Source organism: Myodes glareolus, chromosome 19 (assembly GCF_982192425.1).
Source record: "Myodes glareolus chromosome 19, mMyoGla1.1, whole genome shotgun sequence".
Lineage (NCBI taxonomy): Eukaryota > Metazoa > Chordata > Mammalia > Rodentia > Cricetidae > Myodes > Myodes glareolus.
In genome coordinates, this window is record NC_142044.1 from 47,044,605 (window position 1) to 47,061,587 (window position 16,983).

The 16,983-nt window shown below is 48.9% G+C and overlaps 1 protein-coding gene across 3 annotated transcripts in view; it reads right to left on the minus strand.

Annotated features, from left to right (window-relative positions):
- Positions 1 to 11,651: 11,651 nt before the first annotated feature.
- Phf21b (PHD finger protein 21B) overlaps positions 11,652 to 16,983 on the minus strand; it is a 67,395-nt gene continuing 62,063 nt past the window's right edge. For all 3 annotated transcript variants that reach the window (XM_085678524.2, XM_085678525.2, XM_085678523.2), the window contains exons 12-13: positions 16,859 to 16,962; positions 11,652 to 13,598 (exon numbers count right to left, since the gene is read on the minus strand). In XM_085678524.2, the coding sequence (XP_085534650.1) occupies positions 13,380 to 13,598; positions 16,859 to 16,962 (323 nt within the window). In that variant the 3' untranslated portion in view covers positions 11,652 to 13,379. The remainder of the gene's footprint in view (positions 13,599 to 16,858; positions 16,963 to 16,983) is intronic.

Below are 16,983 nucleotides of genomic sequence, written 5' to 3' on the forward strand. Positions count from 1 at the left end.
GACCCTGCTAACACATCATTCTGATCCCGACGGTGTTGCCTCCTGGTGAGTGGGCCTACAGACACCCGAATCCTGGGGACCCGCTTGACTGATCCTGCAGGGCAGCCCCTTCTCTTAGAAGCAGCCATCAAAATGTTCCCTCTTCTGCCCTAAAGATGCAGAGGACACAGAGGGATTGAGTCCAGCTTAAAAGATTTCTTACCATGGACAAAGAAGGAGACTGTGTCCTCAAGTCATATTCTTAGTCCACAAATGAGGTCCTGGAGACCCAGGCACAGAGCCACGCTGTTGAAAACACGGTGCCCTAAACTTCAGCTCACAGGTTACAGGCGCCCAGGAAGGGAGGGCAGGGCAGGAACCCAAGGCAGGAACATAGACTCAGCAACTGAGGCAGAGGCCATGGAAGACTGCTTACTGGTTTGTTCCTCATAGACTACTCAGCCTGCTTTTTGGGCTGGGAGCACCAGCCCACGGATGCCACTGTCCCTAGAGAGCTGGGCGATCGTACATCAATCATGACTGCCCCACAGACTTGCCTACAAGCAATCTGACAGAGGAATTTTCTCAATCCAGATTTCTCTTTCCAGATGACCGTAGCTTGTGTCAGAAATTAACCAGTATAGCTGTGTCCAAAGCTATGAGGGCTTCTGCTCTATGGTTTTCATGGAGAAATGAGGCTGAGGGAGGCTCTGGGCTTTCTCTTCCCTACTGGACAGTGGGGGCTTATACCACATGCACCCGTCTGTCTCTGGAAAGTCTAGCTCTGTGGTGACTTGGGCTAGAATTGTGGTCCCAGCCCCGGTCCTGTCAGCCTCAGCATGTTTATTCTCCTCTGCCTGATTCCTGTCTGGGCACAGAGCACCGAGGAAGCTGAATGCCCTCCCGAATGCGGATGTCTGTTTATTTGTATCTGCCACTGGACAATCACACCAACATTTATTCCTTGGTTGTATCAAAATTGCTCAGCATGTCTAACCCGAGGCTCAGACACGATCTGCCCTAGCTATGGACATGGCATGGATAAGTTGCTAAAACCCTGAGAGTTGCTGGGGATTGAGATGAGGGGCGGGTAACTCAACCACGCAGTTCTTGAGGGTGAGCGGTAGGTAGATGATACCTTGGCACACGGCAGAAAGGTTGGAGCCTGAGATAGCTGAGATTTAAACAGCTGTGTCTTCCTGGTGTCCATCTCTGCTGGTCAGCACCGTCACACACGTGCCGGCAGCCTGAAGTGGCCCTCAGCTGACATATCCTTCACCAAATGCCCTGCCTGCTGCCGAGGGCTCCGGCCTGGCCTGCACTGCCTCTGAAGCCCGGCCTGACCCCGGTGTTGAGTGGAGCCCTGGGTGGCTTTCGTGCGTGCGTGCCTCCTGGATTGTCTTCTCCACAGCCCCTCCTGTCGCCCCCAGCCAAGCTTCAGTCATGTGCTGGCTACCCGGTGACCCGCCCACCAGGCTCTGTCATATGTCTTCTGCTTTCTCTGCTGCTCTGTCATTCCCAGTCCCAGAGGCACATGGATTCTCCTCCGCTTCATGAAACTCATTGTGGTTTCTTCTTCCCCTTCTCCTTTTTCCTTTCTGTTATCCTAACAACCTTTCTTTCCTCCCTTTGTTTCTTTCACTTTGGTTTCTTCATTTTCCCCGTTTTCCTTCCTCTTTCTTTCCTCCCTCTTTATTTTTTCTTTCTCTCTTCTCTATCATTCATTCTTCCTTTCTCTCTGCCTATCTTTCTTTCTCTCTTTTTCTTTCTTCTCATTTCCCTCTCCTCTCTCCCACCCCTTCCTCCTCCCCCTCTCTCCTTCCTTTCTTCTTTCTAACAACCTTTTCTCTCTGACCCCAGACAGTTAAACAAAGTGGGCTCCCAGCAAGGCTCAGTATGGAACCCGAGGCAGCCAAACCACCATGTCCCCACCAGAGCCTCTGGAAAGGCCACCGTGAATGCACACATGCACCCTGCCCTCCCCTCCACCACCATGATGTCTGTGCTCACAGAATGCTGAATAACCCCGAAGGGTCTCAGAGTTCTGCTGCCAGGGAGAAAGAAAGAAAGAAAAATGATGGCTCCCTTAAGAGCCTGCCATTGTGAGCCCCGAATTAACAATGACATTAAATCAAGCCTCATGCATTATGCAGCAGGGTTTACAGGGAAATGCGTGTCTGTGAAATATATGTTTCAAATTTCCTGACTTGGAGAGGTGCCCCAAGATGGTCTCCTGCCGGTCCTTTGATAACAGTTTCTCTTCACAAATGGTAATTGTAGAATCCCAGCCCAGCGCTGCGTGGACCCATCACCTTCCTGTGTCTCGGCACAATTTCCCCATCATTCCCACAGCAAAAGAAAGTGATTATAGCGATCACATGTGGGAAGCACACAAAATGTCCCGGCTTAAAACAATGCCAACAATGCCTGGACAAGGACTCCAGGGTGTCAGCATCGCCAGGACACACCGGATAAATTAGTCAAACATTCACTTTTGCAGAAACGACAGAGATTTCCAGCAACTCCAGGCTGCCCAGAACTTGTGGCTGACATTCACAGTGAACCACAGACACCAGCCAGACCCACATGCGCCAGGGTTCGCCATGGCAGGAAATGTCAGGGAGGGAAAATGGAAGTCAGAAAAGAGAAGTCACTCACGGATGGCTGAGACTCAGACTGCTGTGGACACTGGGAGAGCAACTCAGTGAGCTGGGGAAATCAGGCTGTGTCTAGGAATGACCCGGGAGGGGGACCAGAGCATTGCTGCAGGCGATGCAGCCAGCCTGTCCTCCATCAGCAGGAAGAGCAGTAAGTCGGGGTTCGGTGACTGAAGAGTGTCCTACAGCTAACAGGACCAGAACTAACGGATGTGTCGATTTGTATCTGAGTTTCTCCTGGTGACCATCTGTGCTTGTTACACCTCTGTGACCTAAAAACTGGCAGGAAATCTCTGCAAGCCCCCAACTGCTCATCACTGAATGATTTCACACACGTTGAATGATATATAAGCTGAAGCAGTTATTGAAAACTAGTGGTGGTGGTGGGGTGCTGGAGAGATGGCTCAGTGGTTAAGAGTACTGGCTGCTCTTCCAGAGGATCCTGGTTCAAGTCCCAGCACCCATACGGTATCTCACAACTGTCCGTAACTCCAGTTGCAGGGGTTCTGACACTCTCATACAGACATACATGCGAGCAAAACACATAAAATAAAAATAAATAAATTTTAAAAAGACTGAATGTTGGATGCTGTGGGATGGCTCAGTGGGTAAAGGTGCTTCCCTGTATACAAGCCTGGTGACTGGAGTCCACTTCCTGGGACATGGTGAAAGGAAAGAACTACTCCACATGTGCACCGTGGCATGTGTGTGCCCACACACATGTGCACTACACACATACGCACACATATGTGCACACGCACACTAAGCAGAAAAAAAACTGAATGGGGCTTGGTGGTAGAGCACTTGCCTAGCGTGTGTCCCGACCCTCAGTGGCTATGGGTTACACTCCTTAATGTTCGGGATGGAGGGAGAAAGGGATGGGGTGGGGGAAGGGGGTCACGAAGCGTGAAGACATAAGCAAGCTGAACACCTGGATCTATGCAGTGTTTACAGAACATCATACTCAACTACTGAGGGGTGTGGCTATCAATGTAGAACAGAGTCAGGGTCATAAGACAAGCCTGGGTAAATTAAAGGAATTAAAATCAAATGAAGAGCACAATGGAATAAAATTAATCTTGAAAAAAATCAATGGTATCTAGAGGGGAAAAATTCAAGTATACAAAAATGTTTTTGAAAAGAAGAAATGCACAAGTCAGTGTGTTAAAGAAAAAGTCAGAGTGTAGGCAAGAAATTAATTTCTAATACATGCATGCATGAGGGGTTCAGTGTGCCCTGTGTATGTGGAGGTTGGAGGACAACTTTGGGTGTTATTTCTCAGGTTTACCTTTTTTTTTTTTTTTTTTTTTTTTTGGCTGGCCTGAAACTTGTTATTTATATCAGGATGGCCTTAAACTCACAGAGATCCTGAGTACTAGGACTAAACGCATGTGCCACCAAGCCTGGGTGATTTTTTTTTTATGTGTATGAGAGTTTTGTGACAAGTATGTCTGTATGTAATGTGCATGCAGTGACCATGACAGCCAGTAGAGGGCATCAGATCCCCTGGAGTTAGAGATGGTTGTGAGACACCATATAGGTACTGGGAACTGACCCTGGGTCCATGTGCAAGAGCAGCCAGTGCTTTTAACTGTGAGCCACCTCTCCAGTCCCATGGTTTTTGTTTGTTTGTTGTTGTTTTAAGCCTTTTGCTGTTATGTGTACACACGTGCATCTGTGTCAGGGTGTGGGCCTGAGTGTAGCTGTCTGAAGAGGCCTGGAAGGGTGTTGTACGACCTAGAGATGAAGTTTCAGGTAGTTGCTGGTGAAGCACCTGGCATGGGTGCTGGGAACTGAATGTGGATCCTTTGCATGAGTAGTAAGCAAGTGCTCTTGGCTGCTGAGCCGCATCTCAGTTTCTTACTGGTCAATTAGGCTGAATTGATTGGCCAGCAAGCCTCGCAAGGCTTTTTTTTTTTTTTTTTTTGGCATGAGTTCTGGGGTTCAAGTTCTGAGGCTTATAATTTGCTGACTGAGCCAGCTCCCCAGCTCCAAGAAAATAATTTGAATTCACACTGAAAATAATCTAAAGACATGCTAATGTCACAACATATCAACATTCATGAAGCATTAAAGTGGGATCTCGAGGGAGAGATAAAGCTTGTAGGAAAAAAAGACACAAAAGAAATGATCTAAAAACAGTGGCTAGTGCTGCACCGTTAGAGTCAAGGGAGGGAAATAAAGAGTAGCAGAAATTCTCTCTCTCTCTCTCTCTCTTCTCTCTCTCTCTCAATCCTTCTTTCCTTTCTTTTCCTTTTCTTTTCTTTATTTCATTTTTCTTTTGACATGGAGTCTTACTACAAGTAGCCTTGACTGTCCTGGAACTCACTATGTGGACCAGACTGACCTCCAACTCAGAGATCTGCCTGCCCGTCTTCCAAGACTAGGATTAAAGGTGCGAGCCACCACACCTGGCCCTTAGTTTACTTTCTATTGCTCTGATAAACCCCATGACTAAAAAACACCTTGTGGAAGAAAGGGTTTGTTCGGCTTACACATCCCAGTCACAGCTGATCACCGAGGGAAGTCAAAAGACACGAACGTGGTGGCAGGAACGGAAGCAGAGACCAGAGAACAACACCGCCCACTGGCTTGTTTCTCATGGCTCCTTCAGCTCTTGTAGAACTCAGGATCAGCTGCTGAGGGCTGGTCCTGCCCAAGAGGAGCTGAGCCCTCCCACATCAGTCATTAGTCAAGAAAATGCCCCACAGACTTCCTAAAAACAATCTGATGGAGGTTTTTTCTCAACCCAGGTTCCCTTTTTCAGGTGTCTCCAGCTGGTGCCAAGTTGACCAATAAAAAGGAGTAACCAGCAAAAGCTGGAAAATGGTGGCACCAACTTGTAATTCTAGTCCTCAGCAGGCTGAGGCAGGAGGATTGTGAGTTCTGGGTCAGCATGGGCTATAGAATGAGAACTTGTCTCAACCATACAAGGAAAAAAGAAAAATGAAATTGGGGCTGGGGTGCAGCGCGGCACCAGAGCCCTTGCCTTGACTTGGGTTCTATCCTCAATACCCGAAACAAACAAAACCAATAGATCAATAACAGACGAGAGAGAATATAAACAAACCCAAAAGTCAGCTCTTCACATAAATACATGCATTCATGAACCCCTTGACAGACAACAAATCAAGATGAGAGGCAGCACAAATTAAGAAAGAAAATGTGCTTATCACTTTAGAGCGTGCGGAGAGCAAAATGATCATCAAAATGTCGAGAACAATTTTATGCCAACCTCAGCCTAAGTGATAATTCCTTGAATAACTCAACGAATTGAAACTGACAGCAGGAGAGACTGTCCCAACAGCCCCGTGTATGAAGCATACTGAACTGTTAAGTGGAAATATACCACCTTCTCTCTTGAGCTCCAGACGGCTTTGCTGGTGCATTCGAACAGAAAGACTTCCGGCTAATGAGCGGACATGTTTCTGGCTTATTTAGTATAAAGGTGTCTGAGGCATCAAAACAACTAGCAGAAATTTAACGTCCCACAGAAGTATCGGTACAGAACACCGCCTATCAGCAAGTCAAATGGAGCAGCATGGAAGGGGTACTGAGCCATAAGCGAGAAGGGTTTATTTCAAGAGTTTAAACTTGGTTTAGTGTTTGAAAATTGATATAAATAATCACATTTACTGAATCAGGGGACACTCACATGGTTTTAAAATCATGGTATATGCATTTGGAAAAAATTTTTAAAAAAACTACAATTTTAAAACAAACAAACAAAAAACCCTCAGGCTGGTGAGAGGACTCAGCAATTAGAAGTAATTGAGGCCCTTGCAGAAGACGGGAGTTTGGTCCCCAGACCCCACATTGGGCAGCTCATAACTACGTATAACTCTAGCCATCGAATCTGACACTTTCTTCTGGCCTCTACATGTATCCTGAACACACAGAGAAATAAAAATAAAACCCAAAGAAAATTAAGACTAGCAGAGACTTTTCATCTATCATAATATTATCACCTTGATGTGATCTAGAATCTGCTGGGCATGCCTGTGAGGGATTTCTTACTTACACTAACTGAGGGGGAAAGACCCTTCCTGGAGGGGTGGCACCTTCCAGCAGCTGGGGCTCAGATACAAGGATGTCCAAGGAAAGGCATTTGTTTCTTGCCTGTCTTGGCCTCTTGCTGGTGAGGGCTGATGTTGTCCTCTACTGATATCTGAAGCCAGCTTCATCAGCCTTCCGACCCAGATTGAACACCAGTGTCTCCCTGGGATCCTCCAGGCCTTTGGCCCCGAACTGAGACTGCTGGGGGTTCCCAACCTGTCCCGTGTGAGACAGCCATTGTGTAACTACCCAGCCTGTACCGTGTAAGCTAAAGTAATAAACCCCCTTTAAATATGCATCCGTTCTGTGCATTCCATTCCTCTAGAGGACCATGACTACCACAACACTTATGGTGAAGTTGTGGAAATATTATCACTTAAATGAGAAGCACAGCAAAAAATGCTGAGTCTCACCTCTTTCTTTCCGTGTTGGATTAGACACCCAACTGGTGTAGGAGGCAAGAGAAGTGAGAGCTACAAAGATGAGGAGGGAGGTCCGCAGGAGGTGGTGACTCACACCTTTCATCCCAGCACTTGGGAGGCAGAGGTGGGTGGACTGCATAGTGAGTTCCAGGCCAGCCAGAGCTACATAGTGAGAGTCGTGTCCCCCAAACCAAAACAGATAGACAGGCAGACAGAAAGCAAGGAAGGGAGAGAGGGAGGGAGGGAGGGAAGGATGGAGGTAGGAGCAACTTGTGGATACTATTTGTTTTTGTGCTGAGGTGGAAAACTGTTAGACAATTGTTACAGTGGGCAGGAGAATTTGGAGGGTCTCGGAGTGCAAGCAACTGATCAGGAAAGAGAGACCACACAGAAATCTGAAAAGGAAAAGTTGAGGACAGGTAGCTGTCAAGGTAGACGTCAATCTCTAATTGACACCCTAAGGCTACGTGAGAGTTTCCAAGGCCAGAGCGATATGGAAGGAGAATGCCCTCCACCAAACTGGGGTTCTGATCTCATGGGAGAAGGCATGGCTGCATACCCTAAAAGTAATGTTGGTCAGAGATGGTCCCTAGTTACTGTCAGTTACAGATAGCCTAGGTAGGGAGGAGGAGAGAGTAGGCAGGCAGGATTTGGGTTATATGTGATATTTATTTATTTTTAATTTTTGAGACAGGGTGCCAATATACAGCTCTGGTTGGCCTGGAACACACTAGGTAGACCAGGCTGACCTCAAACTGACAGTTCCATCCACTTGTGCCTCCTGCATACTGGGATTAAAGGACCCAGCAATAAATATTTTTAATTCACACATGATGGTTGGGGCTATAGCTCAGTTGGTAGAGTGCTTGACCAGCATTTACAAAACCACAGGTTTCGTCACGGCACCAAACAAACCATGAGTCGTAGCAAAACCTGCAATGCCAGCACTCAGGAGGCAGAGGTAGAGGCAGAGGCAGGAGGATCAGAAGAACAAGACTCCTTAACTCCATAGTGAGTTAGAGGCCAGTCTGGGCTGCAGAAGACCCTGTCTCATGAAGGAAAAGAAGGGGCGGAAATCATAGCTGCAAGTTCAGGTGACTCCAGGTCTGTCCCTTTTGTCTCTGTGCTCTTACCACGGAACATCCCAGGTTGAACAGTCTCTTCAGTGGGATTGTATCATCCATACTAAAGGTGGGCCCTTCCTCTCTAGTTTAATCCAGAAATTCCCTCACAGGCATGCTCTGAAGTTGCCTTCTAGACGATTCTAGATCTTCTAGGGTTGACAGTGAAGATTAACATTTTAGGCACATGGGAACAATACACGGGGACAATTTCCTGTACCTGGCCCCTCTTAGGATGATCTGGATCCTGCCCACAAAGATATAGGTCCACTCAGTCTGCCTCTTAAGGCCGTTGCACCAACACCACCTGGAGGGGACAGGGCCAGACGACACGGGGGTTGGGCCCATCAAGCCCCAGGTGCTGTATATGTTCACGTTGCCATCTTTGCAGATCCCCAAATCTAGCTGAGGCCACATGGATTGCTCTAATGTTACTGGGCATTGTCAAAAGGGAGATCTGGCTGCCACATGGTGATGGTGGCGGAGCTCAAATAGGCTTCTGCCAGCCAAGGAAGAGGCTAGAATGGCCACAAGCCAGCAGATGCCAGAGAGGTCTGGAGCACACTCCACAACGGTGAGGTGTCGTCACTTTCTACGGCAGCCTGGAATAGCCTCAACCAGCGGGACTGCAGTCAGTCCCTCTGGAGAGAGATAAGTCCCTGGCATCATAGCTACCATAGGTGGACATCCAGGGGTCCATCTGGGTAGCCTTGCACACAAGGCACTGGGCTCTCCTCTCTAAAGGCCACAAGCAGTGCTAGTGAAGTCGTGTCCTGGGGTGACACTATCCTACCTGTAGGCTGTCCCAGCACAGGACCATCTGGGTGGTGTGAGAAGTTGCTGGAAGTTAAGGGGTCCCTTTCTGGTGGCAGAGCTATGGTGTGGGGCTCTCATGGCAACATGGAGGAGTTGGCAGGGGGATGCCTGGAAGGACCCCAGAATAGCGGGGGCTGGAGACAGTCGGGGCTGCCCTGCATCTTGTGGATGAGACAGGTGGGGAGAGGTGGGCAACACAGGCTGCGAAGACAAGAGTCAGGTATATCTGGTCTCCTCCACCCCTTCACCTGCTCAGCACTGCACTGGAGCCAGAAGACAGGCAACCTTGGGTTAGTGGCTCTGTTCTCAGGCACCTTTGTTTTGCAGTTATTTGTGCAGACTGCTGGGGAGTCTTGAATGTGGACTTGATGTGGCTGAGAAGTGCCTTGGGGCCCAGTAAAGCTCGCTAGTCAGTATGTCTGTCTATGAAGGTGTCTGCAGAACCATTTAAGCATGAAGGTGAGGAGTGCTGTGTCTGCAGGCTGCGGGAGTGAAAAGGGCAGCAGTGGAGAGACGGCTCAGAGGTTAAGGATGCTTACTGCTGTTGCAGAGGACCTGGGTTCAGTTCCCAGCACCCACAAGGTGGCTCACAACTATCTGTGACTTCATTTCCAGGGGATCTGATACCTCTTCCAACCTCCAAGGACTCCTACATGCATGCGGTGCACATATATACACTCAAGCACATACATACACACACCATAAAATAACTAAATCTAAAATAAGTAAATTAATGAATGCATGAAGAAATATCAACCAAACAATTTTAAAACAGGGGAGGGACCAGAGAGATAGTATTAGTTTCTCTCTCCACGCATCTTTTCTCCCTATACCTCTTCTTCCTGGACAAGTATGGTGGGAACTGCTTTGCCCAGCCAGGCCTCCCACTACCCACCATGAGATGGATTCAAACCCTAGAGTCTATGATCCATGTTTCGTTGAAGCATTTTGCCTAACACACCGATAAAGTCTCATCTTCCCGACAGAGAAAATGTAAAATAGGCTGTGACGTCTAAAGAACCAACAGGAAGAGGCAGAGGTGGGCAGGCCATGCTGAAGCCGCTGCCAGGTAGCGGGGAAAGCTTCTGGGAGAGGAGGACAAGGGTCAAGGTCAAGTCTCGAAGCAACCTGGGGAGGCAGTGAGCAAGAATGTGCAGAACAGAGGCCCTGTGTATGCAAGGGGCCTGCAGTGGGAGCTCGCTTTGTGAACTGAGGCAGAGCAGGAGGTGGAGATGGTGTGGGGAACAGCAGAAAGAGACTCAAAGAAAGCAGGTACTGAGAGCTCTGTGGCTGTGGATGCCACAGAAGTTAAAGGACTTGAGCTTTAGCTGAGCACACAGGGCACAGACTTGTTAGCGGTTGCCCCACCCACACCTGTTACTACAGACTAGGAAGCAGCAGGCAGATGGTGGCAGCAGAGGTCTCAACCTAGGTGACAAGACAGGGAGCTGAGAACCAAGCGACAAATGTCTTGGAGCAGAAGGGAGATAGGTCCCATTCCACTCGTCTCAATGACACAGCTGACGGATTTACCAGAGATGGGTGTGGAAGTCACGGCATCAGGGGTGACTCCTGGTGCACTGCTGGCGGGGAAGGAGCCTATGCTGAAGCTGAGATGTCCTCTAGTGACGTCAGACCGGGGTGGCTTCCCGTGTAGACACAGGAGCTGAGGGGGCAGCTGTCCTAGGAGCTCTGTGGAGAGCAGAGGCTGATGTAGATGGGGGGTCTCAAGCATAGGGGGGCCGGGTAGGCAGGAGCAGTTTGGAGTCTGGACAGTCATTCCAGAGGAGCCACGTGAACTACTTCAACGTGGACTGTCATTAGTAAGTCACGTGGGCTACGTGAGCAGGGCACCCACTGGATCTGTTCAAAAGTCACTACTGACTATGGAGATCGTCCTAGGGGAGCATTGGGATGGGGGAGGGGGTAGGCTAGAGAACAGGAGAGATCTGGAGACCGGGAAAAAGGTTATGAAGATTGTCCAGGAGGCAGAAGGGTGGAAAGTTTGGAGACAGGGCAGGCAGAGCTGAACTCTGGGCCCCCCTCAAACTGTGTGCTCCCCGTTGAGAAATCACACTAAGCCATAGCTACAGTGAACATGTACAAGCTACAGCTTGGTGGTCTGTCTAGCCTTACAGTGCATGAGCGTGCATATGTGTATATGTGGGGGTGCACGCATGCGTGTTTCTATTCCCAGCTCCACACGCAGCATCCAAGAGGTCAGCGGCAGGTACACGGGTGAGCCCTGATCTCCAGGCTGATTCAAGCCCCTTGGAAGGGTCTGGAGCTCAAGCTGGTGATCTGCCTTTCCAGGAGCCTGCTCTCAAAGAAAACACTGAGGTAGCAGTGGCCTCATACGGCCAGGAGGCAAAATGAGTGGGTGGAGAGGACAAGGTGAGAAGCCTGAGGGAGCGAGGCCCCAGGCGCTCTGCAGAGACCAGCCAAGCTATTTCAGGTGATCCTCATAATGGATGAATCTGTCGCCTCTCAGATTTCCTTTGGGGTAGTGGGGCACACGTGACTTTTAGCTGTTTTGAAACCCACGCAGTTGTTCTAGGGTTCCCCAGAGTCTCACACTGAAAGCAAGGACACAGGACCACCAGGCTTTGAAATTGGGTTTAATGCATCATATGGAAGGAAAAACTACACTGGTATATTTAAGACAAACACTTTCTCTAGCCACTATCCACTGAACGGTCCTCCTTGGTACCCTCCCCAAAAAAACTAAGTCTCAAGACACGTCAGCAGCTCCCCATCCCGGGTCCAACTTCCATATCCTCCCACGTTTCTTACAAAATCAAACTCAATGCATCCAAGAAGCAAATCAAACCAACGAAAGAAGAACCTGAAGACAGTTACGTCACCAGCCGCACGGTAATGCGTAACCAATATATAGGCGCACGCCGCTCATCGATAAAAGAATATAAAAATCTTGTTCAACCCAGTGTAACATGTATTAAAATAGATTTGTATCCTACAGCACAGTTTCTCCCGGAGTCGTGAAAAATGACAGGAGGGACAGTAGCTGGCGGTGGGGTCGCAGCCAGCCTTCCCACTCTGCACGTGTGTCTGCGGGCACAAGTGTGCGGCCGTGGCCCTGGCGCGGGCACGAGTGCCCGCTGCAATTCGGCACCATGTGATATGCTCGGGGGAGCCCTGGGGCTCCTGATCGCATGTGGGTTGTGCTGTGTCCCGCAGGACGGGGTGGGGCTTGCAAAGTGGGCTGCATGGCTCACAGAGGTGCAGGAACCCCCAGGGTGCTTAGGGACCTGCACTCCCTGCAAACGAGGAGACAGCATTGAGGAGGAGGGCTCTGGAGTCTCCAAAGGTCAGGCCCCCAAATGCACCACCCTCTCTGCCTCCCCGCTGGATCTCTAGATCCCTTCTGGGTGCTCCATCCGGCCCCTCTCAGGGGAGGTTACTTCATTTCTGTATTGGAGCGGAGACTACCAGGTGCAGAGGAAGGCAGGCGGGGTGCGAGTTCACATTACGGATCGTACAACAGAAAACGCTATACAAGAAGTGTGAAGCTCTTTTTGGCATAGTGTCTTTAACTGGCAAGAAGTGGGCAGGATGCTTGGCAGCTCCTGCCATGGAGAGTGCGCTAAAGGCTTCCACTATGAGGGGAAACCTGCCAGGGGCCTCCCTCCCATGATGGGTGACTGCTCTGTCTAACCCAGAACTCCAGAAGGAACATTCCAGAGATTGGCAATAGGAAGAAGTGGGCTGCAGCAAGGGCGTGAGCCAGGGAAGAATGAGGCAGAGGCCAGGCTGGGCAGCCCAAGCTGGCCTGTCACTTGTCTAATTAAATGACTGAGTTTCAACATAGTAATACTGATGGATTAGGGGCCAGCGGGTCACAGGGAGCCCCAGGGCCACTGGAGAACTACCTAGGTTAGCTATCCTCTCTCGTACCAGAGGCTCACCCTGACATCCCATTAACCAGCTAGCTGTTGTTGCTTGCCTCCCCACAGGCTGTGTATGGCCTAGTCTGCTTCATTCTCCACAACCTAAAGTCTTCCTCTCCTGAGGGGGACAATGCAATGAGAGAGCTGGCCATGCCAGCCCGGGGTGAGGGCTGAGACACCCTCATCTGGTCCTCAGGTGGACCTAGCAACTGGTACAGGTATCTACCTCATGCTGGCTCTGGCTCTGGCTCTGGCTCTGGTTCTGGGATGCCCAGCTCACTCCTTTTTCTCTCCGTCACTCTGTCTAGTTTATTTTTGTCTAAAATTCATAGAGTTTATGAATTAAGGCCGACAGATCCCCCAGGTCTTGAGAGTAAGGTCCCAGTAACTTTCCGTGAGTTGTAATTCAGGTCCCTGGGGTCAGTTGTGGCTCTGGGGGTGCTGGAGGGCAGTGCGCATGGTGGTAGTGGAAGGCTTGGTCCAGGGCCCCACCAGAAGCGGGGTGGGGCTGGTGGTTGCCATAGTGACCTGGAGCATCTGCTCACCCTGGATCAGTCTCAGCAGGGCCCGGATGCGGTCCAGCGATGACTGTGTGCCCCTTTGGCGGGCCAGGAGACTTGTCTTCAGCTCCAGGCATTTCTGTCAAGAACAGAAGTGTTGGAGATGGCCTCAGAATTGGATTCTGCAGCATCCTGGGCCAGCCACATTGTTCCACAAAGCCTCCCAACCCCCAGAAGAACCTGAAACAGCCCAAGGGCCTCACACAAAATGGAATTAAATAAAGGATTGGAGTGGCATGCTGGCTCCAGGAATGCCTGCCCCTGAAGTTGATGGTCCATCCGGGCCAGCAGCAGTCAGTGAAGCCCACAGACTTGCCAGCTTCTCTGTGTGTCACTCAGAGACAACACTGCGGTGGAACTGAGGCCTAGAGTCATATGACCATGGTTCTAGGCCAAGTGGTGCCAGTGTAATATTGATCTCTTTGGGGCACCCCTTACACTATATGGATAATCAGGGATTTTATAGGGTTTAGGATAGCTATTCTTAGTTGTCTATTTGATCACATATGGATTTATCTAAAACTCAAACAAATGGGAACATTTGTGAGGAATTTTTCTTCTTAATTACATCGTTTAAAGTAGGAAGACACACTTCTAATCCGGATCTTCGCGGTGAGAAGATCCACCTTTATTCTGGGCCACACCTTCTGCTGGCCTGGAAGTTTTGGTTCCAGAGTGGGGAACACTTCTGCCAGGAGCCACAACAAACATTCCACTGAACTGGAAGCTCAGATATTCCCACACACACACCCCGCAACCTCCAGCCACTTGGGCTTTTGATGCCCTTAAGCTAACAGGGAAGGGTGATTGATCCAGATTACCATGGGAAATTGGATTGTTTCTCCACAATGGAGGTAAGAAGGGTATGTCTGGGGTGCAGGAAACCCTTTAGGGCATCTCTTGGTGCTATCATGTCCTGTGATTAAATCAATGGAAGACTACAACAATATACTCCAGGCAGGATGACAAAAGGCACAGACCCTTCAGGAATGAAAGCATTGGTCACTCCTCCAGGAAAAGAGCCAAAACCTGCTAAAGTGCTTGCTGAGGGTGGAGGACATGCAAAATGGGTAGTGGAGGAAGGTGGTTACCCTAGCTAAGGCCACGTGACCAGCTGCAGAAATGAGAATTGTAGTTGACATGAGTGTTTCTGTCATATTTCGTTAAGAAAGTATTTGTTTGTACAGATATTGTGTTTTCTTTCCTTGATTTCTTTACCACGTAATATCATGAATATGATAAGAATATGAACATTTCTTTATCAAGTAACATCAATTAAGAGAATATCAGTGGTTATCATATGTAAGTTGAGATACTAAAAGAGTGTTCCTCTAGGGACAGTAACTCCTATTCTATGGATTTGTGGTTATATGATGGACAGTTATGTCATGTTACGCATAATTATGACCCGGTCATATGCATGGGATAGTAATATCATGTTATATGTACTTAAGTTCTAGTTATTGTTTTCATTGGGAAATTAGGCAGGACATAAGGAAACATAATTGTGTGTCAAGCTGAGGGGTGGACTTGTAATGGCTATTCTTGATTGTCACCTTGACTACATCTATAACCCAAATGGCTGAGAGCATACCCGTGAAGGATTTATTTTTTTCTTAATTAAATCATTTGAAGTGGGAAGACCCCACTTCAAATCCTGCTCTTTTTTTGCTTGTTTTGTTTTAGTTTGATTTTGAGACAGGATTTCTCTCAGATCCTGATCTTTGAGGTGGGAAGATCCATCTTTAACCTGGGTCACACTTTTTGCTCGTAGCCTCAATATAGAGGGCATTGAGGCAGGAAGCTTGCTCTCTTTCCTGCTTCCTCTGACTGACAAGTCCATTTCTTCATTGGCTTCAGAGACTACTTTGGGATTCTGGCATATACTGAAGACCAGCTGAGACATCTAGCCTCATGGACTGAACAGTTCCTGGATTCTTGGACCTGTGGGTAGACAGCCATTGTTGGGCTAGCTAGACCACAGTCTGTAAGCCATTCTAGCAGAGCCCCTTTATGTGTCTTCATAGATTCATGCTATCAGTTCTGATCTCTAGAATCCTGACTATTGAGGCACTGCATTTAGAGAGCTTCTCCAGCCTTAGATCCCAGACCCTTGGGCAGATGAAGGTGAAAGACAGTGAGTTCAAGGCCTGCCTGGGCAACTTAGTAAGACCTTGTCTCAAATTGCTAAGGAAAACACCACTCAATGCAGGAGGAACGCGGGAGATGGCTCAGTGGGTAAGAGTGTTTGCAGCGTGAGCCGCAGAGTTGGAATCCCCAGCTGATACATAAATGTCACTCATGACCATATGTGGCTGTAACCCCAAGGTTGGGAGTTAGAGACAGGCGGATCCTGGGAACTCACAAGCTCAACAGCCAAGTCAAAATGGCAGGCATCAGGTTTGGTGATAAAGCCCCTACATAGGGAATAAGTGGAGAGCAACAGAGGAAACATCTGACAGCCTTCTCTGGCCTCAACACGTGTGCACACAAGTATGTGTACCTGTACATGCATTCACACCTCTAGACCCCCTCCTTCCTGCCCATCCTCCATGCATGGGATATAAAGTGTTTGTGTAACATGCGTGAGACCCTATGCTCAATCCCCTGTACTGTAAAAATAAATTAATTAAATAAAACAGAAAAGCCAATCTCCTCCAGGGCCCAGAACTACTATTAGGACTACCGTCACTACTACTGTCAGCATCATTTGACATCTCCATCATCACCATAATGATCACCATTAGCACCACAACCATCATCACCACTACCCACCATCACTACCGCAATTACCATCACTACCATTACCACCATCACCACTACCAACACCATCATCACCATCACTACCATTACCACCCACCATCACTACCGCAATTACCATCACTACCATTACCACCATCACCACTACCAACACCATCATCACCATCACTACCATTACTACCCACCATCACTACCACAATTACCATCACTACCATTACCACCATCACCACTACCAACACCATCATCACCATCACTACCATCATCACCATCACTACCGCAATTACCATCACTACCATTACCACCCACCATCAGCACCACTATCACCATGCATCACCTCCACCATCATCATCTTCATCCTTTGCCTATCAATCTACAGAGGACTATGTTCTCTTTATAGAGGACAAAGTTGAGGTTCAGAAATGCAGGGCCTTGCCAAGGTCCCAGCTGAGAGGAGGGAGCTTCAGAATGTCCCCAAACGCTTGGTAAGCTATCATGGTCCACATCAGAGCTGCACCCTGAAGCTGTGGGTCTGTGGGTTCGGTGAGCAGGTGACGAGGGACCCGCCCCACTTGCGCTCACCTTCACTGCTGAGGCCAGCTGCCGGTCCCGCTCCTCCAGCTGCTGGTGCTCAGTCTGTAACTCACTGCCCCGCTGCAGCAGTTTCTGCTTCTCTTCCTCTTTCACTGGGGGAGAGAGAGAGGCCA